General features: G+C 44.5%; 4 protein-coding genes and 2 long non-coding RNA genes across 6 annotated transcripts; 4 read left to right on the top strand and 2 right to left on the bottom strand.

Annotated features, from left to right (window-relative positions):
* The first annotated feature begins 4,401 nt into the window (after positions 1-4,401).
* On the top strand, positions 4,402-5,096 carry LOC120710424. Its single transcript, XR_005689888.1, has 3 exons — positions 4,402-4,476; positions 4,580-4,725; positions 4,852-5,096. It is a non-coding gene; the product is annotated as an uncharacterized LOC120710424 (long non-coding RNA).
* A 176-nt stretch (positions 5,097-5,272) lies between these two features.
* On the top strand, positions 5,273-6,184 carry LOC120710423. Its single transcript, XR_005689887.1, has 3 exons — positions 5,273-5,639; positions 5,771-5,903; positions 6,005-6,184. It is a non-coding gene; the product is annotated as an uncharacterized LOC120710423 (long non-coding RNA).
* Position 6,185: 1 nt separating this feature from the next.
* Positions 6,186-6,935, top strand: LOC120709423. The gene is made up of 3 exons (XM_039995055.1): positions 6,186-6,500; positions 6,577-6,742; positions 6,843-6,935. Exons 1-3 carry the CDS (start codon positions 6,196-6,198, stop codon positions 6,933-6,935), a joined length of 564 nt encoding a protein of 187 aa, XP_039850989.1. The 5' UTR covers positions 6,186-6,195.
* A 2,473-nt stretch (positions 6,936-9,408) lies between these two features.
* LOC120709422 (protein FAR1-RELATED SEQUENCE 5-like) lies at positions 9,409-10,418 on the bottom strand. Its single transcript, XM_039995054.1, has 2 exons — positions 10,178-10,418; positions 9,409-9,953 (listed from the first exon to the last, which is right to left on the bottom strand). The coding sequence occupies exons 1-2, from the start codon at positions 10,416-10,418 to the stop codon at positions 9,409-9,411; spliced, it is 786 nt and encodes a 261-aa protein (XP_039850988.1).
* A 2,680-nt stretch (positions 10,419-13,098) lies between these two features.
* On the bottom strand, positions 13,099-14,273 carry LOC120705684. Its single transcript, XM_039990162.1, has one exon. It carries the CDS (start codon positions 13,944-13,946, stop codon positions 13,338-13,340), a length of 609 nt encoding a protein of 202 aa, XP_039846096.1. The 5' UTR covers positions 13,947-14,273; the 3' UTR covers positions 13,099-13,337.
* Positions 14,274-16,732: 2,459 nt separating this feature from the next.
* On the top strand, positions 16,733-23,182 carry LOC120705683 (phosphoribosylaminoimidazole carboxylase, chloroplastic-like). The gene is made up of 16 exons (XM_039990161.1): positions 16,733-17,102; positions 17,209-17,424; positions 17,530-17,641; positions 18,016-18,078; positions 18,157-18,295; positions 18,484-18,539; positions 18,878-18,951; positions 19,066-19,213; positions 19,300-19,473; positions 19,628-19,715; positions 19,792-19,905; positions 20,662-20,759; positions 20,859-20,976; positions 21,344-21,438; positions 22,078-22,184; positions 22,577-23,182. The coding sequence occupies exons 1-16, from the start codon at positions 16,921-16,923 to the stop codon at positions 22,665-22,667; spliced, it is 1,875 nt and encodes a 624-aa protein (XP_039846095.1). The 5' UTR covers positions 16,733-16,920; the 3' UTR covers positions 22,668-23,182.
* Positions 23,183-24,376: the final 1,194 nt, after the last annotated feature.

Raw genomic sequence — 24,376 nt, 5'->3', positions numbered from 1 at the left:
ATGCAAGCAAGCACATGAATATGCACATATCAAATGCAAACAACTAAGTTCATGAGCTTGCTCCCCCTACTTGTGTGCTCCTCTTGTCCAAGAATATTGATCCTCCTCAATATTGCTCCTCTTGATCCATGTCCATGATCGCACTCTCATCTCATCTCCCCCTTTGTCATCCAAGGATAATTAATATCTTTGTTCATTTCTCTCCCCCTTTTGTCATCAATGACCATAAAAAGGGCCGAAACCACATGAAATTTGCCATGTGAAGATCAATGGCTACCACTTGATGTTGCACCCCTTGTACTTGTAGGGTTATCACTTGAATACCCCTTGTAGACAATCATATGAAGCGCTTGTGGTTTGATACAAAGAGTTGGACTTGGGTAAATGGTTGAGTCTTGAATCTTCATTTTTTATGGACACTTTCAAGTTGATTGGAATTGACACCACTTGTAACAACAACATGTGGAAGCATGAAGACCACCTTGAAATGCCACATGGAGGACACTAGTAGGATTCTTGATCTTGATACTTTGTAGTGGGGCTCCTCCCCCTATGTCAAAGTGTTTGTCAATCTACTTGAATCTTGAGCTCTTCTTGATGAGGGTAGCTTTCTTGATTTGAATTGATCATCTGTCCTGCAAGCAATCGAGAACCAGCAAGAACAAGTAGAACAAACACTTGATTGCTAGATAGAATTGATGAACTCAATCTGAATCACAATATGGTGAGGTTTTGTAAACAATCAGACGGGCGGTTGGACCAACACACGCGCTGAAAGGCGATAGCAATGGCTAACTCGACGAAAACAAAACCCAAGTGTTCTTGGCGGCGGCTAAAGGGTATAAGAACATGGGAGGACGACCAAAAGGGTGCTGGGGTCGTGCTCCAACCCTAGGACCCGTCCATAATGGACTCAACTTGATACATGGCTCATTGGGCCAAAATAAGATGACGCATCATCGTTTGCAGAAAACATGTCGGCATAAAATAGATGATTGTGGTCGACTCCGAACAGATGTGGATGTGAGGTTAGATCCGTTGGAAAGTAGACTTGATAAGCTTTCCATGAAGTACTTGAATGGTCCAATCTGAGTCCGTATGCGACTGTGACGTCCATCACAAGTCGATGCTTTTCTGCAGTCCGAATCCAGCCTCCAAAACGTGTTGGACTTGATCTCTTTCTATCTTTGGGCCCAAAGTGACGTGGTGGCCTGGTGGAGGACGTGAGGAACACTTGGACTTCGCAAAGTCTATCCGGCGACGGGTCGTGCCAGCAACCCAACGCGCGACCCTCGCAGCCCAGCAGGCCGACGCGAGCCCAGGCTCCCTTTTTCGGCCTGTTTTGACCGTCCCACGCCGCTTTCATCTCCCGTCTCCCAAACGCCGCCTCCACCTGCACACCCCCAACGGCTGCCTCCTGCGACGGGGAGGGGGGGCGAGAGCAGCCATGCGGGTCCTGGTCGCCGGTGAGGAGCGGCAGCAGAGGACCGGCCGGCGAGGAGCGGCGGCAGAGGACCGGCGAGGAGCGGCGGCAGTGGCTCCGTCGAGGAGCGGCGGCAGTGGATCTGGGTCGCTTGCTCCGCTGCGGATTCAATGTGAGTTGCAACCCCCATCCTCTCTCCCCTCCTCCCCGCCATCTCACCCCTGCCCTGCCCTCCCCCGCCATGGTGCCGCAGCCGAGCTCGCGCAGGAGGCGCAGGAGGTAGAAGGGGCCCCGCGCCGCATGCTATTGCTCCACCCGTAGTTGGCTTTGCTGTCGAGGTAGAAGGGGGGCTCGCCCTGCCGCCCGCCATCGCCGCGGGTCCACCCGCACCCCCCTAGCTGTAAAGGTAGGTGGCAAAGTTTGCGGAGGATCCACGGCGTGTTGTAGAGGTAGAAGGGGCTCCGTGCCGCTGCCGCGCATTGCTGCCTCCACCCACACACCCCCTGCAGTACAGGTATGCAGCGAAGTTGCTGGACCCGCGGCGTGCTGTAGAGGTAGACGGGGCTCCCCGCTGCCGCCGCCATTTGCATCGTCCACTCGAACCCCCTTGCAGCACAGGAACACTGCTTACGCCATGGCGAATGAAGTTGTTCTCCATTATGAATTTATGGAAACAACAGCAAATCATTTGTTTTTTAGATTCCATTTTTTGTATGTTTCCTATGTCTGGTGCCCCCATAGAACCAAATTACACGACACGGGGAAATCTAGTGAGTCATTTTGACATCAGTCATTTTTCAGTGTCAAGTTGTGTGAAATTTTGCATGCAAATAGCGTCGATTTTAGTGTCAAGTCAGACATCCCTGTATCGCCAAGTTACATACTCAATATATAGTATCACATTAGGGTCAATATACATTTTATATACTCTAACTCAAATTTTTGTGCCTGTTTTTTTAGCATGGCTAAGAAATGGAAACTTGATACTATGGGACATCCATCTCCACCGAGAAGAAATACAAGAGCAGCTTCTAAATCAGATTTGGGAGGTTGTGGTGCTGGTGGGCCCACACAAACACAGCGTGCTAGTGATGCTGCCCTCCCGCCGAAGAGAGTCACTAGAGCAAGCTGCAGGGATATCAAGGGAATGCCGGATCAAGATGTGGAAAACAAGAGGCGCAAGAAAAGCATCATCATGGGCAATGAAGTAAAGCAGAAATCAAAAGAAAAAGAGGCGATGGATGAATGCCACACAATCAAGAAGCAACCAGATAAGGTTCAACACACCCGCCTTCTCCTTTTTGCATTTTTTTATTCACACACCTCCCATTTCTTGCAGCACTTGTGTTTTTGCCACTGTTTTTTTATTTTTTTTCTAGCGCTACATATTGATTTTTTCTACACTTTTTTTCATGTTCAAGGACTTGAGGAAAAAGGGATCAGCTAGGAGGTTGATATTAATAGCACACTAGAAGATCCTCAGAAAAAGGAGATCGAACGAGTCGGTTTTGGGGGGGCTGCTTCTAGTTCAATGTTGGTCAGTCCCAGAGAAGCTATCTTCCTGGCTCATCAAGAGATTTGATGTCACAAGATCCGAATTGGTCATACCGTGCAAGGGCAGAATAAAGGTTGATGACCACGCTGTCCATAGGATCCTGGGGCTCCCAATGGTTGGAGAGCACATCGATTATGCAAAGAACAGCTTTGCTGACATATATGAAGAATTTTACAAAGTTTTCAACCATGAAAGTGACCAAAAAGCGCCAACATTCACTGAAGCTGAAAATTGGCTATTGGGTGAGGGAAAGAAGAGGAGTGACACCTTATGGCTGTGGTATTAGCTTGAGTTTGCCATCAGCTCATTCTTGTGCCCTACTTCAAACCCAAGTTTGTGTGTGAGTGCGTTCCATGCGATCGCAGATATAGAAAAGATCAACAAATACAATTGGTGTAGGCTTATAGTTGAAAAATTGATTAGAGGCATCACGGAGTTCAATGAAGTAGGAAAGAAATCAGTGTCAGGCTGTCTTTTTCTCCTTACGGTACGGCGGATTATCCCCCCATGTGTTTTTTTGATTCACACAATGCAAGTTATTTGTTTTTGCCCAACTATATAATCTGAGTTCCACACATTACCTGCAGATTTTGTATTTGGATGCCCTCGACACCGGTGATATTGTAGATCAAACTGCAAAAGTAAGAGCTTCTGTTTGGACATGAAGCTTGGTTACCAGAATCACTACAATGGACAAGGTATCCAGCACTGAATTCGGAAAGTTACATGTGAGTCATTTGTCCCTTTTTTTCTCTCAGTTTTTCATGGAGTATCAATCTGCATGTTGTCTTAGTATCAACTTACTCATGGACATGTATCAACTTACATCACCACCTTGAGTCAAGTTGACTATATACGTCATATAATTTTTTTTGCAGCTCAAAGCTAAGTACCAAATGAACTACCCCAACATGCTCATACAACCAGAAAGGAGTGATGAGTTTGTCAACTCCAACATGCCCGCTGAATCAGTCACCATGGTAATTTTAGCTTTTTTTCACACTCCCACCACATCATGTGCAATGTATCAATGTTAATATATATAAGATTGCAATATATCAATGCAGGATAGGAACACCTTCAAGCAAGCCATCAGCGAGTTCAGCTTGGCCATCAATGAAGCAGTGGTAAATCTTACCTTCAAACTGTCTCAAGGCGGCAAGCAGCCAACGATCAGCACAGGTGCACCAGCAAGAGCACAGAGCACACGTGCAACTGCGGCAGAAAAACAGAGCAGCTCGGCAGCAACAAAAGACGAAGATGCTGAGTTCGAAGATAAAAGTGACACACCCTCCGGGGGGGATCTCGAGTACACTGAGGAGTCTGAAGACGAGCCCATTGTTAATTGTGAGCGCAGATCCAAAAGAAAACAAGATGATGGGGGAAAGGGTCAGGAAAGTAGTAGTGAGGAATTGGAAGGTTATGTCGATTCAGATTCTGGCAACGATCGGGGAGAAGATGGGGGAGAAGATCGGGAAGACGAGCCTATTGTTAGTAGGTATGCAATCATCAACTTTTCATGGATAGCAACTTTTCTATGATTATGTCTTCTTTTTCACCCATCATATATTTTTTTTCAAGCTAATTTTTTTTTTGCACAGGGATATAAATGAGGGATCTCAACTTGCTTGCAACACCCAGTCGCTAGACATTGATATCACCGGCTTTACTGCAACACAAAGATATGGTACACAAGAAGTTGACATCACCGGGCTGCATAGTCAACAAAATGATGATGAAATACAAGGTATATCGAGTTTTAATCTACACTAGCAATTTCTTCAGTACAAGGAGCAATTTACTTAGTTTTGAAGTGGCAAGTTATACATTTTTTACATGACTTTTTTTCATTTTTGTTGTCTGAGATTTTCAGTTCAAAGCAAGAAGAAAGGTATCCCTCAAGGCAAAGAAGACAACAAAGATGGTGATGACAAAGAAGAAGACAAAAAAAACACACCACTAGCAAATTGTGATGATGCTAAAGGCAAACAACCAAGGAAAGATGACGACCAAGATGATGAAGGATATAGTGGGGCCAACAATCCCGAAGAGCAAGCTGCAAGCAATATAGGGGACGAAAGTGGGAATGCAAGTCAAAGGTTAACACCTCAAAATTCTAAAGGGGTAGCAGATACAAAAGTCTCAGGCAAGTGCAGTGATGACCATCTGGAGCCTAGGGAAGAAAATATGCTGAGTATCAGAGAAGATATGGAAGCATTAGGGCTACTTGATGATACAATATCAGGTCGTGCGACTGCAAAGCAAATGGTTTTTGAACCAATAGAGATTTTAGAAGTGAGTGCAATAGCGGAGGTGAAGAAAATGGTTGAGGATTGCATGCAGCCACTACCTATGCCGGACTCTGCATTAAATCTGCCACTCAAAGAAGAATCTGAGAAGTTCGAGGCTAAACAAATCAAAGATGCCATCGACAACCACCTTTCTCCTGAAACAAAAAAAGAATTGAGGACCAAGAGAACTACTACAAGGACAGATTTTATGACTAGAAAGAAGTTGGCTGCTGAAAGTCTGAAGGCTGCATGCCACTTGCCTCCACTTGCACCCAAAAAGGATAATGGAAAGAAAACTTCAGACAAAATGCAGCTCCCCCAAGAAGTAAAGGGTTCAAACGAACTCAAACAAAACAGCAAAAGCCCACAGGTACACATGATCACATCATTTTTTCAGCATCAACTTGTGCATAAATTGTGTCAAATTGTGCACCACTGGACTAGCAATTTCCACATCACTGGCTATCAACTTTCTAAACAGCAATTTTTTTTTCAATAGAGCAATGAAAATAAAAAAGATGAAGCATCTGCAGCATCATCAATAGCAGCAAGGATAAATGTTTACACCAGGAAGCCAATGAAAATTTCAACTGAAATGGAAAAGCTAGTAGAAGCCTCGCTTCCAACAGACAAGGTTTTTGCTTGCCTCCTTTTCTTTTCTTTCTTTTTCTTTTTTCTCACTTCCAATATGTCAAGGCATGTTTGTAAATATTCCTTTTTCTCTAAAACGGCCAGGGTGAAGAGAGCAAAGGCCCGCTGGCAGCCAAAAAGTTAGATGAGAAAGCAAAGGTGCGAGCAGTTTTTTTAAGCACTACCCTGACATATGCAACCAGCAAATTGAGTACAAATGTTTTCCCCCAAACATTTTTCCTTCCTTTTTGTTTTGGCAGGGCATTTCTGGTGAGGGAGGAAGCAATCTTCCAATCATGCACACTATTGAGGAGATCAAGAAATCTAAAGGATACAGGGATGCCCCAGACGCACCCAGTTTCTCACTTGGGTTTGATGATGTTACCCAGAAGAGCCCAATTAAATCAACTACTGACGATTTTATCACCTCCTCAATGTTTGACCAACTTTGTGATGATGCCATGAAGAACTCAGCGAAGCATCAAGATTACTCCACCATAAACACAAACCCCACCATAAACACAAACCATTTGAGCCCGGAACAAGAAACCATATACAATGAAATTTGCAAGTGGAGGTCGCGGTCCGGTGCTGATACCAGGTATGTAGGTGAACAAATAAAGAAACTACACATGCACAATAAAACAGTACTAACAAGCTCTCCCTTTATTTCGCAGTCCGGACGCATTCAAGTCAAATGAAATCACAGCTACTGCGAGTGAGCTAGCAAATAGCATGGCCATGGGCAGATCGCTAAACACAATTGCGCTCCAAGTTGGGACATTTGTATTGTCGAAAGATCCAGCACAAAGGAGGAAGAAAATAATGTCACCATGGGTTGGGGTAAATTACTTGCCCCCCTCCCCTATCTAGTTATTGTATGATCTATTTTTATCAATTGGGTCTAATAATGTGTCTTTTTTTTTAACGGCAAAACAAACAGTTGAAGATTATGACACCAACAGAAGCGTATTGCAGGATGATTGAGAAAGCATTTGATTTCCTCAACACAGAATATGATCTAGTATGCTCCTGAAAATATTCTTTACTCCCTTTTTTTCATGTCTAGTTACTTACATTTTAGCACACAAGTTACATCACCTACTAGCAACTTACATATGAATTAATTATCAAGTTGTTCACCTAGAATCTAGATCTTGTTCCCAATCTATGAAGCAAATGAAAACGAACCGGATGCAGCAGGGCACTGGTTTACAATTGTATTAAACCTGGCAGATAAAGAGTTCCAAGTCATTGATTCTCTAAGGACCTCTGGCACCCAGTCACTGGTTCTGAAAGCACACATGGTTCGCGCGAAGATCATAACACTATGGAAGAAGTACACGGCAAAGCACAATGGGTGCACAGTCCCCAATATTTTTAGCTATGAACTTCGATTTATCTCGGGCTACCGGCAATTTGGAATGTAAGCACATAACACTACGCCCCTCTTGTATCTTGTCCTTTTCTATCATATAGTTATTTTTTTATCTAACATTTTAATGATGTACACACTTTTTATTTTTTGCCCACGGCAGCCATGACTGCGGATTGTTCACCCTCAAGGCGATTGAGTTTTGGGATGGAAGCAGGCTGCCCAAGTTTATTGGATCTAGTGAGGTAAATTTGTGGAAACAAGTTCTTCACCAGTGGATCACTAGTCCACGCAACCAAGCTGATTGGAAGAGCACTCTCTGTCAAGGAAGCGAAACAAAGTAAGTCACTACTCAAAGTTTAGCAAAGCATTCTTTTTTCTCTTCTTCCCCCCTATCATGTACTCCTCCCCTGGTGAAGTAACTTGTTGTTTATTTCGTCTATCCAAACAATAGGGGGGAAGGGGCTGGTTGTAGCACATCAATGGGGAAAAGGACATAGAGGAAGCATCGGAAGGGGGGGCAAGAAATGCAAAAATGGCGCATGGACGGCGTTTTTTTCCTCTCTCTTTTTTCAAGGATGACGTGTAACAAAAGGCATTACTATTGTGTTTCATGTCAGTCACTTTTTTTAATGCGTCTTTAGCTAAAGAAATTGTATGATGTGCGCCCCTTGCCAGAACTACAATGTTACAATGTTACACCCATTAAGTTCAAACCTCAAGAGTTGTGCATGCAGAGAAGTTCCTTTTTTGACACATATTGACACATCATCAAAACATAAGTCAGTTGACACACCAACCGAGTGACACACCAACCAAGCTGAATAAGTTGGTTGACACACCAATACGACCAGAAGATCAGACGTGTGCATTATATTTTATAGACCAATAAATTTTTTATACACCAATAAGCTGATAAACCAATGGACATTTTGATGTCACACACCAGTAGTCACAAGTTGACACACCAATATGACACAGTTTGACACACCAACAGACACAAGTTGACACAAAGAATCGGTGTTTCTCTCAAAACCACACACTCAGATAGAGCCATCTAAAATGTTTGCAGCACCAATGTCTTTTTGTTCTACAATTCCGTCATAAGCTTCTTTGCAGGCTTGGATGGGCAATTTGCTGTATTATGCTCAGTACAACCACAATAGCCACATGGAATTTTTTTGGCGGTTGCAGTCCCAACGGATTCTTTATTCTCTTCGATCTTGGATGCCCTTGCCTTTTTGTAATAACTGGATCCTTAACCCTCAAATCAGCACCTGATGTAAAATAGAAAGTACAGTCAAAATGAAAAGCTCTCATATCGCTCCAAACTACCGTCAATTTGCCTTTTTGTTTCTAACTTTTTTAGTATACCTGTTTGAAGAGTTGGAGTCGTATCAGCGCCTGAAGCATTGCTTGCCTTTTTCTTCGAGATCTTACCGCCACGTCGGCCTCCACCAACCACGCTTCCAGCCTGCGCGACATTGGACTGCACTTGTGAAGCAGAACTCGTCACCCCTCCATTTTTGCGTGCATTAAGTTCAGCTTGCATCGCAGCAACATGTTTCAAAACTATGTTGTGACTTTCATCCTCAACCATGAAAGGTCTTACAAACTGAGCAAAGTTGGAGCAAATTGTATGGTAACGGACAGCATGCCTCCCCAGGTTTGAAATTTGTGTGGCCTGCAGCGGCTCACCAGCAACTTCCACATTGTCACCATCATTCGCCTTTTCAGCAGACCACCTAGGCAAAATGTAATGACATGGCACCTCACGGACAGCAAGTGCATCAAACACCTTTAGTATATGGCAGCAAAGAACCCCGTCCCTCTGAAACTTGCAACAATCACAGCTATACAAACCATCAACACTGTTTGCCGAAACCCTGAATGTTCTCTTCCCATATAATAGATCGGGACAGCGCCCATATGGAACAACATCAAGTAAGCTATCACCTTCAACTCGAACAATATAGTAACTAGAACTCAGCTGTAGCTCATCCTGGAAAATATTGAACAACTTCCTTGTGTACATTTGCTTCATTTGTCTTTCCATGGGGTGGCCAGTCAAGTAGTGCGGAACCTTGACAGTTGTATTAGCCGCATGCATTGTTTGTTTGCCGAATATTCTATCCTATATTTTCTTGTACTGGTGAACAAAGTTTAGTATTGAATTCATTGGGTTCACATATCGCTTCAGGACAGCATTGAATCCTTCACTCCGTGCTGTTGTTTGCAGAAAGGGGAAGAAGTTGTTCATGAAGTAAGCCGGAACCCAGCAATTTCTCATTTCATACAAATGCTTGAACCTTTCATCATCATTGATCTCATGTTTATCCAGCATAGCTTGCCATTTGAATTCAAACTCTACAATTGAGAAGCTATTGTCAACACAATCATTGAAATCATCAGCCAAGCCTGGTTTACCATCTAAGGAAGCCCCCAATCTTTTCCTAGCATTCTCCATGATGTGCCACCTACAGTTCCTATGGACTGAAGTGGTAAAAACTTGAGCAATCACAGCCGCCATCGCCAAATCTTGATCAGTGATAATATTAATAGGATCTCTGTCACCCATAGCCTTCTTGAACTCAGTAAACAACCACACAAAAGCTTCTGTTTTTTCATTCCTCATGAAGCCACAACCAAGCTGAATAGTTATTCCATTTCTGTCAATACCTGTCAAATTGATACAAGGGGAAAAATACATAAATTGATACCTGTAAATATTAAGTTGCTATACAAGCAAAACACAACTTGCCACATAATAAAGCACATAAATTGATACAACAGAAAAAAAGGACATGCGCAAAATACCAATGAGATGTTTTTACCTATGAAAGGAGCACATGGCATATTATACATGTTGGTCAAGTAAGTTGTGTCAAAAGATATACAATCACCATAGAGCTCATATGACTTCCTTGCTGCACCATCAACCCAAAATAGATTCTCAACCCTATCAAATTCATCAAGGGTATAACTGTAAATGAAATCAGGATCCTCTTTCTTCAGTTCCTCAAAGTGATCAAGGGTTGCTTTCATGTCCTTTCCTCGATACTCAGCACGGTACTCCACTCTCAAATTTTTTGCATCACCTTCCGTGTATGGACAGTTTTCAATACCACCATACAACTCAACCATTATCTGGTAAGCGCGCGTAGTTGTTATGCAACACCCATGAAGAAACTTTATGAACTCCTCTTCAGCGGGTATCTCTCTATGGGACTTCATGTACTTTGTAAGAGAGAACTTCTTCACACGCTCATGATTGTGCTCCCGCTCAAAGTGAACGACCTCCCATTGAGATGGGGCTGTTTTTCTCACAATCATGCGTGCAGGACAGCGAGTCCTATCAACATAATCTCTGCGCCTTTGCCTCACTATCTTCTTCTCAGTTATCGGTCCTTCCTCATCAAGTTTTTGCTTCTTATTGACACCAGCTTTTTGGCATAAAAAATAACTTTCCTCTTGTCATTGTCCTTTTTGGATTCACTGGAGGTGTCAATTCTGATGGAAAAACCAGCGTGTCTAGCATACCTATTATAGTAAACCCTAGCATCTTGCGGGGTGCTAAATGTCATGCCAACATAGGGCTCTTGCGGTGTTGATAGAACCTCAATACCATCCTCTACATCACCCCATCTGCAGCAGTTTGAGCTATTGGCACTGTGAGACCATCAGATTCTACAGGCATTGATGAACTTGCTAGAGTAGGGACAGGAGGTATGGCAACAGGATCATCTTGAGACATAGCAATAGGATCATCTTGCGACACATTGATCAAATAAATAGTAACAGGATCATCCGCAAAACTAACATCTGTTGGTTCAATATTAAGGTCTAACCCCTCTACAGACGACATCTTTTTTTTGAGCTGCAAATAGCAAAATGAGAGAAGTCTGTAACTATCAAGTTGACAATTTTCTACAAACCGTAGTTTGACACAACAGCAAACTAACTTGACACTTCGGACAGACAAGTCAAAATAACAGATTTAAATCAGGGAAAAACATGCAGACAGAGAGAAATTGGAGACAAAATTGATACGCAGAACAAGATCAATGCGTGCTGCACCCCAAGATCAGAGGTGCAGCAAGCAGGATGTGAAGGAGGGGGGCGGGGGGCGCACCTTTTTTTCTGACGGGATGAAGACGCCGAGCGAGAAGAGGCAGACACGACTGAAGGGGATGGCAGCGAGCGGTCGCCGAGGAGGAGTCACGGAGCTCTGGCGGCGGCCGATGTGGGGGGAAGACGGAGGTTTTGGCGGCGCGGCACGAAGCCTGGCGGCGGCTGACGGGGCAGGACGAGGGGGGTGGGAGTTTTTTTTTGGTCGGATGGATGGCGCTCCCCTCCAAAAGGAAGGGGTACGGGGCGTCGGGGTCACGCGGTCGCGCTATGCGCGACCCGTCGCACCTTATCCCACTCCCTTGGACTTGGTCCCCAATCAACTTCTTTGGTCCTTCATGCCTTCCATGTTGTGTCTAGCACTCTTTTTTATCCATGTATGTATTTCTGAAAATGATAATGAACACACATCATGGCGCAACATCAATTCATCGAATGTAGCAACAATAATCATGATATATGATTGATTCACCTTTTGTTTACAAGCCATTAATATGGTCATATCTAAGCTGGTGATGTCCTCATCATCCTGCCAACTGGGAGCCGGCAGAGTCAACGGGAGTTTCGTGGAAGGCACTAGCGAGGACAACGGGAGTTTCGTGGAAGGGGGTTAAATCTATAATTATCCTCATCTGCTGGGAGATTTGAAAAGAACGCAATGCACGAATCTTTGATCGCTTAGAGGCACCTTCCTTCATGATCCTAGCAAAGATCACAGATGAAATTTCGACTTGGAGTCTTGCCGGAGCCAAGCACTTTGCTAATTTAGTGAGCAGAGCTTAAGTGTTAAGAGTAAAGTTTTGTCTTGCTTTGCTTCCGCGGTATTTAGGCGGTGTTTTGTACAGTATTGTACCTTTTAGCCTTTTTTGACTTTTCCCTTCTAATTAATATAATAGACAGCTCTCCTGCCAGTTCGTTTCAAAAAAAAAGATAAGGTCCTCGTCACGGAATAAACATAAGGGCGCCCTGCGTCCCAGAAGATGGTCAACGCATGTCGATCACGCGTCGGCCGACGTGGTGGGCCGATCAACGCTAGCCGGGCGGGTCTGTGACTACGATGATGCCGGCGGCACATGCACATGTAAACTATAGTTGAACGCGGCGAGGGAGCAGCAGCAGCTAGCTGTACCAGACTACCGGTTCAGTTCAAGGGAGCTGCATGCCCGTGTTCCCCGGCTTGGCTCAACAACCACGGCGGGCCTCGTGTCCTCCTGGTGGTTGGATCCGTCGCGCGCGCCCGGCGCCGGCCAGCTCTCGACAGGAGGCGGAGCAGGGCGCGCCGCGCACGCCAACGTCCAAGTAGTCAGGCCCATCAGTAAATTATTGTAACTTGGGCCGACGGCCTAACTCCGACCAAAATCCACAAACAATTTCGTGTACGCGCCCACGAGCCAGACTGGTAGCCCGAAACGACGCAGAGGCCGTCATTTGAAGATCCAATCCAATAGGTTTCTTTTTTTTTTCAATACGCAAGAGCTGTTAGGATGGAAAGAAAAATTACAGCAATGCAGAGCGGAGCTCGCGTCTAAAGTGCACCTGCCGGGTGTCACAAGAGTTACAAGAAACCACAAAAGGATCCAATCCAATAGTTAGAATTCTGATTGATTGGTTTAATTCGCAGATACATGATTAATTCACAGATATGTTGATAGATATCTAGACAAACACATAATGTGTCTATATGATGGCATGAATAGATTGGAAATTCACAAGTTTTCATCAGTATTTGATATTTATGTGTGTATAGTACAACCAAAACGTAGTACAAAGCCACGAAAAAAATTGATCTCCTAATGAAACCAAAAGATATCCAGCTATCCACCTAGCAAAATGCCACAAATTACAAGCTTAACTAGCCATGTTGATACATGCTATACTACAAAAGATACAAGCCCATCCATGCTGAGCTACTAGCTAATGATGAAGCTGAAGCTTTTATGCACCCAAAGAAGAAGAAGAAGAAGAAGAAGCCAAGTCTCTTGTAATGGCCGGGATGCAGCTGGAGCTCCTGGCGAGGGCGCCGGCAGGGGCGTGATCCCTGGGGCTGTTGGACCTGCACCTCTTCCTGAGGATCTCCCGCATGGCCTCCGTCTGCATGAGCACGGGGTTGGCGCGGCCGACGCGGTTGAAGCGGCCGCACACGGCCATGTGCGCCGCCAGCGCCTCCTCCGTGCGGCCGCCGTGGCGGCTGTCGGCCTCGCCGTTGACGGCCTCCGCGCACAGCCCGCACACCCACCGCCCGCAGTAGCGCTCCCGGACGCGCCGCACGTACTCGGGCGTGCACTCCTCCTGCATGCCGCAGCACTCGCACCGCGCCTCCTCCACCTGCTGCTGCTGCTCCGTGATCGCCGGCAGCAGCTGCTGCTGCGTCGCCGGCTTGGCGTCGGCGGCCTTCCTGTCCCTGGCCAGCTCCAGGGCCAGGTCGGACATGGCGCGCTGGAGCCCCTCCATGGATATCCTCCTCGGCTTCGACTGCCGCCGCGCCGGCTTCGGCTTCGGCGCCGGTGCGGCCGCCGCGACCACTGCGTCCCCGTTAGGCGCCATTATTATCTCTCCGTCGATCTGGGTCACGCACCAAATCAAAGATTACTCGTACGTATTAATACAGAGAAAGAGGTATAGCTAGCGATCTCTCTTGCAACTTTGTATCAATCAATACAGCGGAGAAATAGCTGGCCAATGATTAGGTGATGGCTGAACAGCAAGTAGCTAGCGATCGATTAGCTAGCAGTTTAGTATGATGGCAGGGCAATGCTTTGCTCGAATGCAATGTTGATTATGGCAGTGTACATAAGCGATCTTTATATACAGCTAGCCGGGGCTAGCTACCAGTGTAGGCAGCTGTGTGCAAGCGTGCCTGATCACTCTCGTGCGCGGAGAAAAGTACAAGATTAGTGGAGGAGGTGCGTCGTTAGCTCGTGACATGATCGATCGGGAGACGGAAAGGAAGGGGAGGGAGAGGGGACGAGGACGCCTGAAAGCCCTAGACTGCACCAGATCTGCGGGCTGCGGCTGGGATCGAATTGGCTGGCAGGCTGGTACGCATCATTTCAGAGTGTGCAGTGTGCTCGTGAGCGATCGAGATGGTAATGTTTTGCTCGATTTTTCCTGTCCATGCGTGTGTGTCACAGTAATACGAACCCTTCGTTCTGATTAATTTATGGGAAAAACACCTCACTAATTCTGCTGAAAAAGTGAAGGGTGTTGTTGTATGCTGCATGGTTGCAAGATGCAAAATATAATTAATCTTTTCTGTTGGAAATAAATGGGATCCATTTGGTTTCTTCTCGCCTTCTCCAGGGTCATGCACGAGCAGCAAGACAGTGATGCATGAACCCCCGTAGAGTGTAGACAGTCAGACATGTATACGTATGCAAAGTGAAAGTAAAGCGATGTTCCTGTGCGAACGAAGTTAAATAAAATATTTTGGAAATTGGAAGTGAAGAAAATTAAAACGGCAAATTTCATGCCAAACTTCACGTTTAGTTTTTTTATTTTGCCAGGGCATTCATATTTTCATTCCCCCCTCATTATGCAAATATTATTATAGCTTTGGCAAAAAAAAATTGACCGTGATTACTACTGTACACGTTATTACATTAACCCACGGTTAAAATTGACCATGATACGGCAGGGAAAAGCAAGGTTTCCTGGCCGGAACCCGGGCAAGCACGGGCGCCGCCGCCGCGTCCATATGCCGTGGCACCGTGTCGTGCAACGACGACATCCACAAGCTTCTGCCGCCGGTGACTCGGCGGCGAGCCGGCGGCAAGTGCCCCGCACCGCATCATTGCGCGAAAGAGACGGCGATCGAGAGGCAGGAGGCTCACGGGAAGTTTGGGCGAGGCGATCATTGCCGGATCGGGATGCGCCGGCCATGCCTTTTCTTCCTCTCTTTATTTGGGAGGAGGTTCGCCGCACTTTCACTGTGCCGCCTGGCGAACTCGCCTCCTCCCTCTCATCTCATCGAGCTGCCGTGTGCTCCATCATTGGGTGGCTCATCATTGCGACCCTCAACTTGCATTGTGTGCTATACTGATTGGTTAGGGTCTTCTCTTGCAGCTGCTCCCCATGCCCCGGCCCTGGCCCTGGCTCGCTCCTTCTTCATTTCTAAGCCTAGCTGGTTCAAGATTTAAGGCCCGTCTGGCCCTCTGCTCTCTCTGATCCATGAACCAAAACTGTGTGTGTTCTCGCGAGATCAATGGGACGAAGTCATGAAGAGAGTACTCACTCCTAAGTTGGTAGAATTCGAGATAAAGCAGAGCATAAATTACATAATAAACTACAACAGGAATTTAAATATACTATCCCAAATCTAGGAGCAACTTCAGCAGACCTTTAAACAGTCCTCTATTCTAAATTTAGAAGGTTAAGTTAAAAAAATGCACTTCAACAAACCCTCTATTTTGAGGAGGTCTCTAAAATTGCTCCTCCACCCTCCATCCTAGGGGATTTTTATGAAATCCTCTATTATAAATTGAAATAGAGGGTTATTGCTGAAATTGGAGCAATTTTAAAAGCATCTAAAAATAAAGATAACCCCACGTTTAGCATTTGGAGGATGTGATTTGGATGCTGTTGTTGAAGTTGGTGTACATGTATACATCGCATCGTGTCATGGGACCTCATTTTAGAGGAAAAGAAAGCGGGAATGCTCTACCTGAAACACGATTCTGAATTTCACCTAGAAATTTATCAAGAACAGCTTTTCTCTCGCGTTCTGGTTGAAATTCAAGCAAAGATTTTGCGTCGCGTTTGCGTTGCGCTGGGAGGGAATCCAAACCCATCACTTATTTGTTGCGTTGCATAGCGAGCGGCGGTCCGGCCGGAAGGGACTCCTTTGCAGTACTTTCCTGTCACTCACGTGTGGGGTCGGGCCCGCACGTCAGTGACCCAACTGCAGGGTGATGTACTGCAGAGGATCCTCGCGCGTCCGGCCACACCACGCCCATCAAAAAGCAACCTATCGCTCCTCCACCCTCCATCCTAGAGGGTCTTTAGAAAATCCTCTATTAAAAATTGGAATAGAGTGTTATTGTTAAAATTGAAACAATTTTAGAAGCATCTAAAAATAAAGACAACCTCACGTTTAGCATTTAAAGGGTATGATTTAGAGGCTGTTGTTGAAGTTGGTGTACATGTATACATCGCATCGCGTCATGGGACCTCATTTTGGAGGAAAAGAAAGCGGGAATGCTCTACCAGAAACACGATTCTGCACTTCACCCAGAAATTTATCAAGAAGAGCTTTTCTCTCTCGTTCGTCCTGGTTGAAATTCAGGCAAAGATTCTGCGTCGCGTTTGCGTTGCTTTGCGCAGGGAGGGAATCCAAACCCATCGCTTTATTTGTTGCGTTGCGTAGCGAGCGGCGGCCCGGCCACGCCCATCAAAAAGCAACCTATCGCTTTCCGCGCCGCCGCCGCCGCGCCCGCGACCGACCGTCCCTCACCTCCCTCGCTCCCCCCGCACCTGTCCCCCTCCTAAACCCCTGCTTGAACCCTAGCCACCGCCAGGGAGCATGCGCGCCAGGCTACTCAGCGCCCCGTCCGCCGCCGCCGCCTCCTCCTCCTCCTCCGTCCCCTCGGGGGGCGCCCGCCCGCGCCGCGCGTTCTGGAGGCCCCGGGCCCCCGCCGCCGCGCCGCCGCCGCTCTCGTTGCGCGCCCGAGCCTCCATGCAGCCCGCCGCGCCCCTGCCCGAACGGTGAGTGGAGTCCCTCCGCATCGCACCGATTCGCGCCGAGGGGGATCGATGGCTGGCTGGTACGTGTGGGTTGCGTGATGTGATGATTGCTCGTGTTGTGTTCCAGGCAGGGCGGCCCGCCGGTGCACGGCGTCTCCAACACGGTGGTCGGGGTGCTGGGGGGCGGCCAGCTGGGGAAGATGCTCTGCCAGGCGGCGAGCCAGATGGGGATTAAGATGGCCATCCTGGACCCCCTCCAGGGTTGCCCGGCCAGCTCTGTTTGCCACGAGCACGTTTTGGGTAGCTTCAGCGACGGCGACGCGGTCCGGGAGTTCGCCAAGAGGTATGCGAAAGCTGCAATCCTGTTACACTTGTTGTTTGGAGGTCGTATCTTATGCAATGTTGTTGGTGAACTGCCGTGATTCATCCTTTTTTATTCTTCTGTTAGGTGTGGGGTCCTAACGGTGGAAATTGAGCATGTTGATGCCGCAACACTTGAGAAGCTGGAAGAACAGGGTGTTGATTGCGAGCCCAAAGCCTCTACAATCACGATTATTCAGGCAAACTTTTCCTGATTCTGCCAACCATGTGTTCATTTTTACTGCTTTGAGATTTAAACGCAATATATATATATATATATATATATATATATATATATATATATTCATAAGATGCTGCATCTAGCTCTTCAGAGACGAAAAATATAATTGCAGCTGCAAATTCAACTGATTCGTGCTATGCAAGCTGTGAATGCTCTAGCAAATTATTATTGGTTCAACAATCTCTTGATCATTAAGAACCAGCCGTATCACACAATGTAGTTAGTTGTCGTTTCAGTTCTACTTTAGTAGGTTCTATCTCCTAGGACTCGTTCTCTTCAGAATATCTGTTTGAACAACTTCATTTACTGATAGTTCCATACAATCAATTGCAGGACAAGTACAGGCAGAAAAAGCATTTCTCAAATTTTGGGATCCCTTTGACTGACTTCATGGAAGTAATGCACAGACTTCTAACCAGTCGATTTTATTTGAGCTTTGACTGTCACTATATAATTCGTAGTTTTGATTTGTAGGTAGATACTTTACACAGTATAGAGGAAGCAGCGGAAAGGTTTGGCTATCCTCTAATGGTAAAAAGCAAGAGGTTAGCATATGATGGTCGAGGCAATGCGGTCGCCCAAAAGAAAGAGGATCTATCTTCTGTTGTTGCTTGTAAGGGATTTAGGTTTCTTCTTTGAAGTCTAAGAGCTGCACTGTTTCTTTGTTTGAAACTGTTTGCTACTTTTGAAAATTAGCTTATTTGGGATGCTAGTTTTGTGTCCTTGATTAGCCATTAATCCGAGGTCCATAGACTCCATACTTTTAAATTTATTGTTCCTTGGCATTCTTACTTTTTGTAGCTTTGGGTGGGTTTGAGCATGGATTGTATGTCGAGCGATGGACTCCTTTCGTGAAGGTTAGTTAAAATTCAGTTTTCTTTGGTCACGTAAAAAATTGAACTCTTTGGTTGTCAATATTTTGATGATATCCTGCAGCTATTTTGATTATCTTATCCTGCTTGATCCTAATGGTGCAACTCATCTGTATGTTTGGTAAAATTGAACCTCTTATTTTTTGGCCCTCCTTTTGTATTGAAAGATTGATATAGCTATTTTTCAAGCCATGCTAACTCCCTGACAGTACCATGGTGGTTTCTGCATATGCATATTATTCTTGGTGCTTGTTCTTGCTGTTCCATATATTGATGAAATGAACATGAACATAGGATGTGTTCTGTTTGTCCTTTCGGTTTAGGAACTTTCTGTTATTGTGGCAAGGAGCAGAGATGGTTCTACAGTCTGCTATCCTGTTGTTGAAACCATACACAAGTAAGATGTTCTTTTTGTAATGATAATTCGCCATTTTTCTTGCTTCCTTTCGTTTGCAGTTTGCTCTGTCCTTTTGAGTTTTCAAAATACAACACGTTTGTTTGGAACTTCCAGGGATAACATCTGTCATATTGTCGAAGCTCCTGCTGAGGTATCTGCCAAAATAAAGAAGTCAGCTACTGATGTGGCTGAAAAAGCTATAAAATCATTAGAAGGTGCTGGTGTGTTTGCTGTAGAGTTATTTTTAACAGAAGATGATGAGGTTTGTTGGTTCTCCTATCTTTATTTCATAATTTAATCCTCCTGGAGCATTGTTGACATTATTCTCCTCATGTTGACATTCACTAGATTTTATTGAACGAGGTAGCCCCTAGGCCTCACAACAGCGGGCATCACACGATTGAGTCATGTTACACCTCACAATATGAGCAGCACTTACGTGCCATTCTTGGAATTCCACTTGGTGATCTTTCAATGAAAGCACCTGCTGCAATAATGTACAACATCCTGGGAGAGGATGAGGTAGTTGATTCCATATTCTTTTGTGTTCACTTATCATTACATTTTGGACTATATTGAATATTGATTAGGTTACAATTGGCTACCTTGGCAGGTCTCAAAGTTTTCTTATTGTAATTATTGTAGTATAATATGTTGGACTTTGGTTGTGCTATAGGGTGACGCAGGATTCTTTTTGGCTCATCAGCTAATTGAGAGGGCATTAAATATTCCAGGTGCATCAGTTCATTGGTACGCAAAACCAGGTTAGTTCAATCTACACAGTCAACTCCTACAAAGTTAACAAGTCAGAAAGTGATGTTTAGAAATGTGTTCTTTCAGAGATGCGAAAGCAAAGAAAGATGGGTCACATTACAATCGTGGGACCTTCAAAGGCGAGTGTAAAATCACGCCTGGACAAGTTGCTGCAAAGGGACACGTATGACCCCAAGAAAGGTATTACGTTCACTGTTAAAAGATATCATTTCCAGCCTATTAGGGCTCATGCGATGGAGGAAGGATGAGCACTAAACCTCCCAGGGGCTGGCACAGGGGTACTTGTTCACGTATGTTATGCACTACCACGCTACTGTTCACGCCAGGCCCAGGGTCGGCTTGTTACATTAGATATTAGATTCAGTCAGATTGATTTATTATTCCCCTTAATACTAGAGATAGGTTTCTTAAGGGTACACCCCTTGCTGACGTTGCAATTTCCCCTAATCCCTTGTTTGGCACTGTCATTGACACACATGCCAGTGAAATACAGATAGCAAATAAGGTATGGCTAATTTTTGCAATGGCTGGTAAGGAATAGCCCCTTTTTTGATAGGTCAAGTTGTCTCCATCTATACATGGATGGGCTTAGATCCCTGGCAACATAAATGTTCGTAGGTGATTCTCTTGTATCCCTGCCATTGTGGTGTGCCCTTTGATCGTCAGCATGTTACATTTCTTGGGTAGGCCATCTAAAGGACGCCCATGATGCAAATAACTCATTTGAATTAACGCGCATGTACGCAGCAAACCTTTACGACACTCGTTGTTATTGTTTAATCTGGCACCATGTAATTTCTTTGCTGGTTATACTTGCCATCGTGAATTCTTCGTGCTTTCTTATGCCATTTCCATATTCCTTTATTTTGGAACATCTTACACATTTTCATTCTAGTTGATTGAAGGAGCGCTGAAACAATGTAAACTTTATTGCAGTTAGCCCTCGTGTTTCTATAATAATGGGGTCTGATTCTGATCTTAATGTAATGAAAGATGCTGAGGTGATATTAAAAAAATTTAACATACCTGTTGAGGTATGATTTCTGAAACCATTCTCTTTCAAAGATAACCTGCTTTCATACCTAGTCGAGTTTGATGAAAATGTAAATATGATGGATATCTGAATATTGCAGACTACAATTGTTTCAGCACATCGTACACCAGAGCGGATGTATGATTTTGCTAAGTCTGCATATGGCAGGGGTATTGAGGTCATAATTGCTGGTGCAGGCGGAGCAGCTCACTTACCAGGCAAGTATCAGTTGACAAAAAAAAAACATATCCACGAATTCACCATGATAATTTGTTTTGATTTTCAAGGTCAAATCCTGTGTCTGTTGGTATACTTCTTTTTCTTATTCTGGCAATTAGGTATAGGCAATATTTTAATTCTTCAGTATTCTACTGCATTTTCTTAGAACCAAGTAATGTGGAAGTGTGGTATATAGCCGGAGCATTTCATTGATTTTATATTCCACCAATTGTCAGTTATGTTATGTGCTGGAGTCTGAAACATGGTATTTCTGGATGAAATGGGTTTAACATTAAACTGTTGACCTCCATATGCAGAAAGCTCATTGTTTGCCATTATAAATCAGATATAACCGTGTTGTTGCAGGGATGGTAGCTTCATTGACTTCTCTTCCAGTAATTGGAGTACCCGTCAAGACTCAGTCGCTTTCAGGACTTGATTCCCTCCTATCTATTGTGCAAGTTAGTGTGTTAAACAGTTCTTTTATTTAAGATTCAAACAGAAGTTTGTGCCATAGAGATTTGATAATCGTAGCTGAACTTCAGTGCGCACTCTTCTCATACGTTCAGATGCTTTATGTTTGCATTTTGTATTGTACTATTATCTGAATTCTTCCGTTTAAGATCTGATTATTGAGGTTTGAGTTTTGCATTTACCATTTCTCAACACGGCCACAAATTTTCTGTTTTAATGCAAGCATAGAATGTTGGCCGCTGCATTCTGAAACATGTCTTTCTGCTTGGGACTTCACCTCACAATGAAAGGCATTAAAATTTTCAAGCCTGATACTTTCTTTTGTAGACTTGGACAGCACCATTTACTTTTATCGCACCCTTTTGTGAGTGATGTTTGGCATCTTGCAGCTAGGTGCGCCCAGGCCTCAATAGATCGAATGATACCTAAGTGTGTCAGCATGCTAATGAAAAACATTTCAGAACGCCCACATAAATGAACCACCAGTTTAGTTAAATTACTGTTGATCATATTGTTCTATAGAATGATTAGTTTTGTCATCATCTTTGTGCATGGTTGTCCTTATTTTTTCACCACTTATTTCTTATGGATGAAAATGATTGTTGATATTCTTACTACTTCTACAGATGCCAAAAGGTATTCCTGTTGCAACTCTTGCTATTGGGAATGCTGAAAATGCAGGCTTGCTGGCAGTTAAGATTCTGGCTAAAACAGATCCTGAGCTTACAGATAAGTATGGTTCTTTGTTAGTATTGTTATTTGCATATTTGCATGCAAATTTGTTAGTGTTGGGCTATGGTCTATAGATAGTATGATTTTCAGTTGATCGAGTTACCAAACACCGCGAAAAGGTAATCGACCTAATCAAGAAAATAGGCCAGTTAATTGTATTGGTCACTGGTTTTAAAGAACAGTATCAAATATTGTGTATGCTGTGTACATTCAGATGAAAGGCTGTATCCACTCGAAATTGGCAACAAGTTGATGATTCTGCATGTGTTTACTGACAGGGGTTTCTCTAACCACCCTTTTCCAAATCCTATCTAATACTTGGTCTGAGTAGCAGTCATTTCTCCCTTTGATGCTGTTATGCTATATCATTATATGACCTGTTATTTCTTGCAGGGTGCTTAAATACCAGGATGATCTGCGGGACATGGTCTTGGAGAAAGCAGAAAGGCTTGAGAACATAGGCTGGGAGGAATATCTGAAGTGAAAGGCGCGAGGACCAGGGTTCCAAGGAACACAGTCGACGGCTCGATTCTGGTGGCATTCTTTCACATCCAATTTTGGTCGGAGCAATCTGGTCCAAAGTTTTAGGGGAGATAATCCGGTCCAAAGTTTTGGGGAGATAATAAACCCTTCAGATTGTGGGCTGCAATTCTCTTGCTAGCTGTGCTATCTTCAGAACTTGTCCACCCATCAGGGAGTGGCTTTCTTAACAGAACTTGTGACTTGGCTTTATAGAGGGAAAAAAATGGTTGGAGGTGAATCTCAGTACGGCGCCACCCGACTGTACCTAGCAATGTATTACTTCCTGACCAAGGAGAGTGTCTGTTGCACAGGCGGCGAGCCTGCGGCTGCAGCCAGCCAGAAGCTGCTACATTGCTGCAGCTGGGCGGTGCGGCTGTAGCTGAAATATGGGTGTTTTCAGTGATCAAGTGTTTTTCTTGTAAGTAATTACAAAATCCTAAATAAGCACCAATGAGCGACATCTCCCAATTACCGGTATGGGTCAAGTTCCACAGTTTGAACTGATATAAACAAGGGAGCCTTTATCGGAAATGCTTGAGCAGAGGCCAAGATTCAAGACTTGCAGTTCCGAGCAGCTTGCCAAGTGCTGCAAAGCTGAAAATTCGGGACTCTAAATAATGAACTGTTAGAGAAACCAATTGAATACACGGCTATCAATGAACTGTTAGAGAAAAGCAATTGAATACACGGCTATCTTTCAATTACCCTCATCATCAATACAGCAATCAGTTAGGTCAAAAGCAAACTCCTGGATAATTGTCGTGAAAAGCTGCCTGCGCGTGAGCCATTTCTATTGAAATGTGGTGGGGAAAACAATGCATGGGCGATGGTTCATTTCAGGACGTCATTATCCTGATCCACCTAGCAAAGATGTACCCCCTTCATCCAGTTTTGATAAATATATTTCAAAAACTCAAATGTTCAAAAATGATAGCTATATTTGCTATTGGCATGGGCTGCTAGTAACGAGGAGTTCCCAGTTAAAACATTAGATGACCAACAAAAAATCTGTGTTGCATTTATTAGATTGATAAGCACATTTGATGTCCTTAGTCATTGTGTCATATGGAAATAAATCTATCAAAACTAGATGGAGGGAGTATGTGTTTGCACACTTGCAGCCTATCAGCGATGATATTAGGCTACTAGATTATACTTTTGCGCTTTTGAGGCATTACTTTCCAACTACTGGCCGGCTGCATTGGGGTTATCTCTAGAATGTCCGGGCAGTGTTAGCAACTGGCCACTTGATGTCATCATGATGATGATACAGGCAGCTGCGTTGGATATATATAACCTTGTTCTCTTTTGCTCCACGAGTACGTTGTACACAAGCAAGCTTAACTGATTTCACGTGAAAGTCTGGTTGTTTTTATATCACAGAATAATAGCCTTGTGTTCTTCAGACTAATAAATTAATAAGCCATACTGAAAGCAAAAAAGATTACAGCAAAATGAGAAGCGTCAGCAGAGTCCTGTTGCCGGGAGTCGATATGATGATGGTGGTGCCACAGGAGAGCTTCTTCCTTCAGAGCAGATTTCAGGCCACTGATAGTGTTGGCTTCACAACAGATTTGGCAGAGTATATGCTGGCTTCAGAGCAGATTTGCATTAAACTTTGGGAAAAAAACACACACCCCCTCACCTGCACAAGCACAACTCTTGCTAGTT

Source organism: Panicum virgatum, chromosome 5K (genome assembly GCF_016808335.1).
Source record: "Panicum virgatum strain AP13 chromosome 5K, P.virgatum_v5, whole genome shotgun sequence".
Taxonomy (NCBI): Eukaryota; Viridiplantae; Streptophyta; class Magnoliopsida; order Poales; family Poaceae; genus Panicum; species Panicum virgatum.
The sequence above is the reverse complement of the archived record's forward strand: the minus strand, read 5'-3'. Positions and strand labels throughout refer to the sequence as shown.

Coding starts and splice junctions, on each gene's coding strand:
- LOC120709422 (XM_039995054.1), bottom strand. CDS start 10,418: ATGGTTGAGTTGTATGGTGGTATTGAAAACTGTCCATACACGGAAGGT. Junction 9,954..10,177: donor GAAGTCATATGAGCTCTATG/GTGATTGTATAT, acceptor TCAATTTGACAG/GTATTGACAGAAATGGAATA.
- LOC120705684 (XM_039990162.1), bottom strand. CDS start 13,946: ATGGCGCCTAACGGGGACGCAGTGGTCGCGGCGGCCGCACCGGCGCCG.
- LOC120709423 (XM_039995055.1), top strand. CDS start 6,196: ATGCACACTATTGAGGAGATCAAGAAATCTAAAGGATACAGGGATGCC. Junction 6,501..6,576: donor CGGTCCGGTGCTGATACCAG/GTATGTAGGTGA, acceptor TTTATTTCGCAG/TCCGGACGCATTCAAGTCAA. Junction 6,743..6,842: donor TAATGTCACCATGGGTTGGG/GTAAATTACTTG, acceptor CAAAACAAACAG/TTGAAGATTATGACACCAAC.
- LOC120705683 (XM_039990161.1), top strand. CDS start 16,921: ATGCGCGCCAGGCTACTCAGCGCCCCGTCCGCCGCCGCCGCCTCCTCC. Junction 17,103..17,208: donor GCCGCGCCCCTGCCCGAACG/GTGAGTGGAGTC, acceptor GTTGTGTTCCAG/GCAGGGCGGCCCGCCGGTGC. Junction 19,474..19,627: donor ACATCCTGGGAGAGGATGAG/GTAGTTGATTCC, acceptor GTTGTGCTATAG/GGTGACGCAGGATTCTTTTT.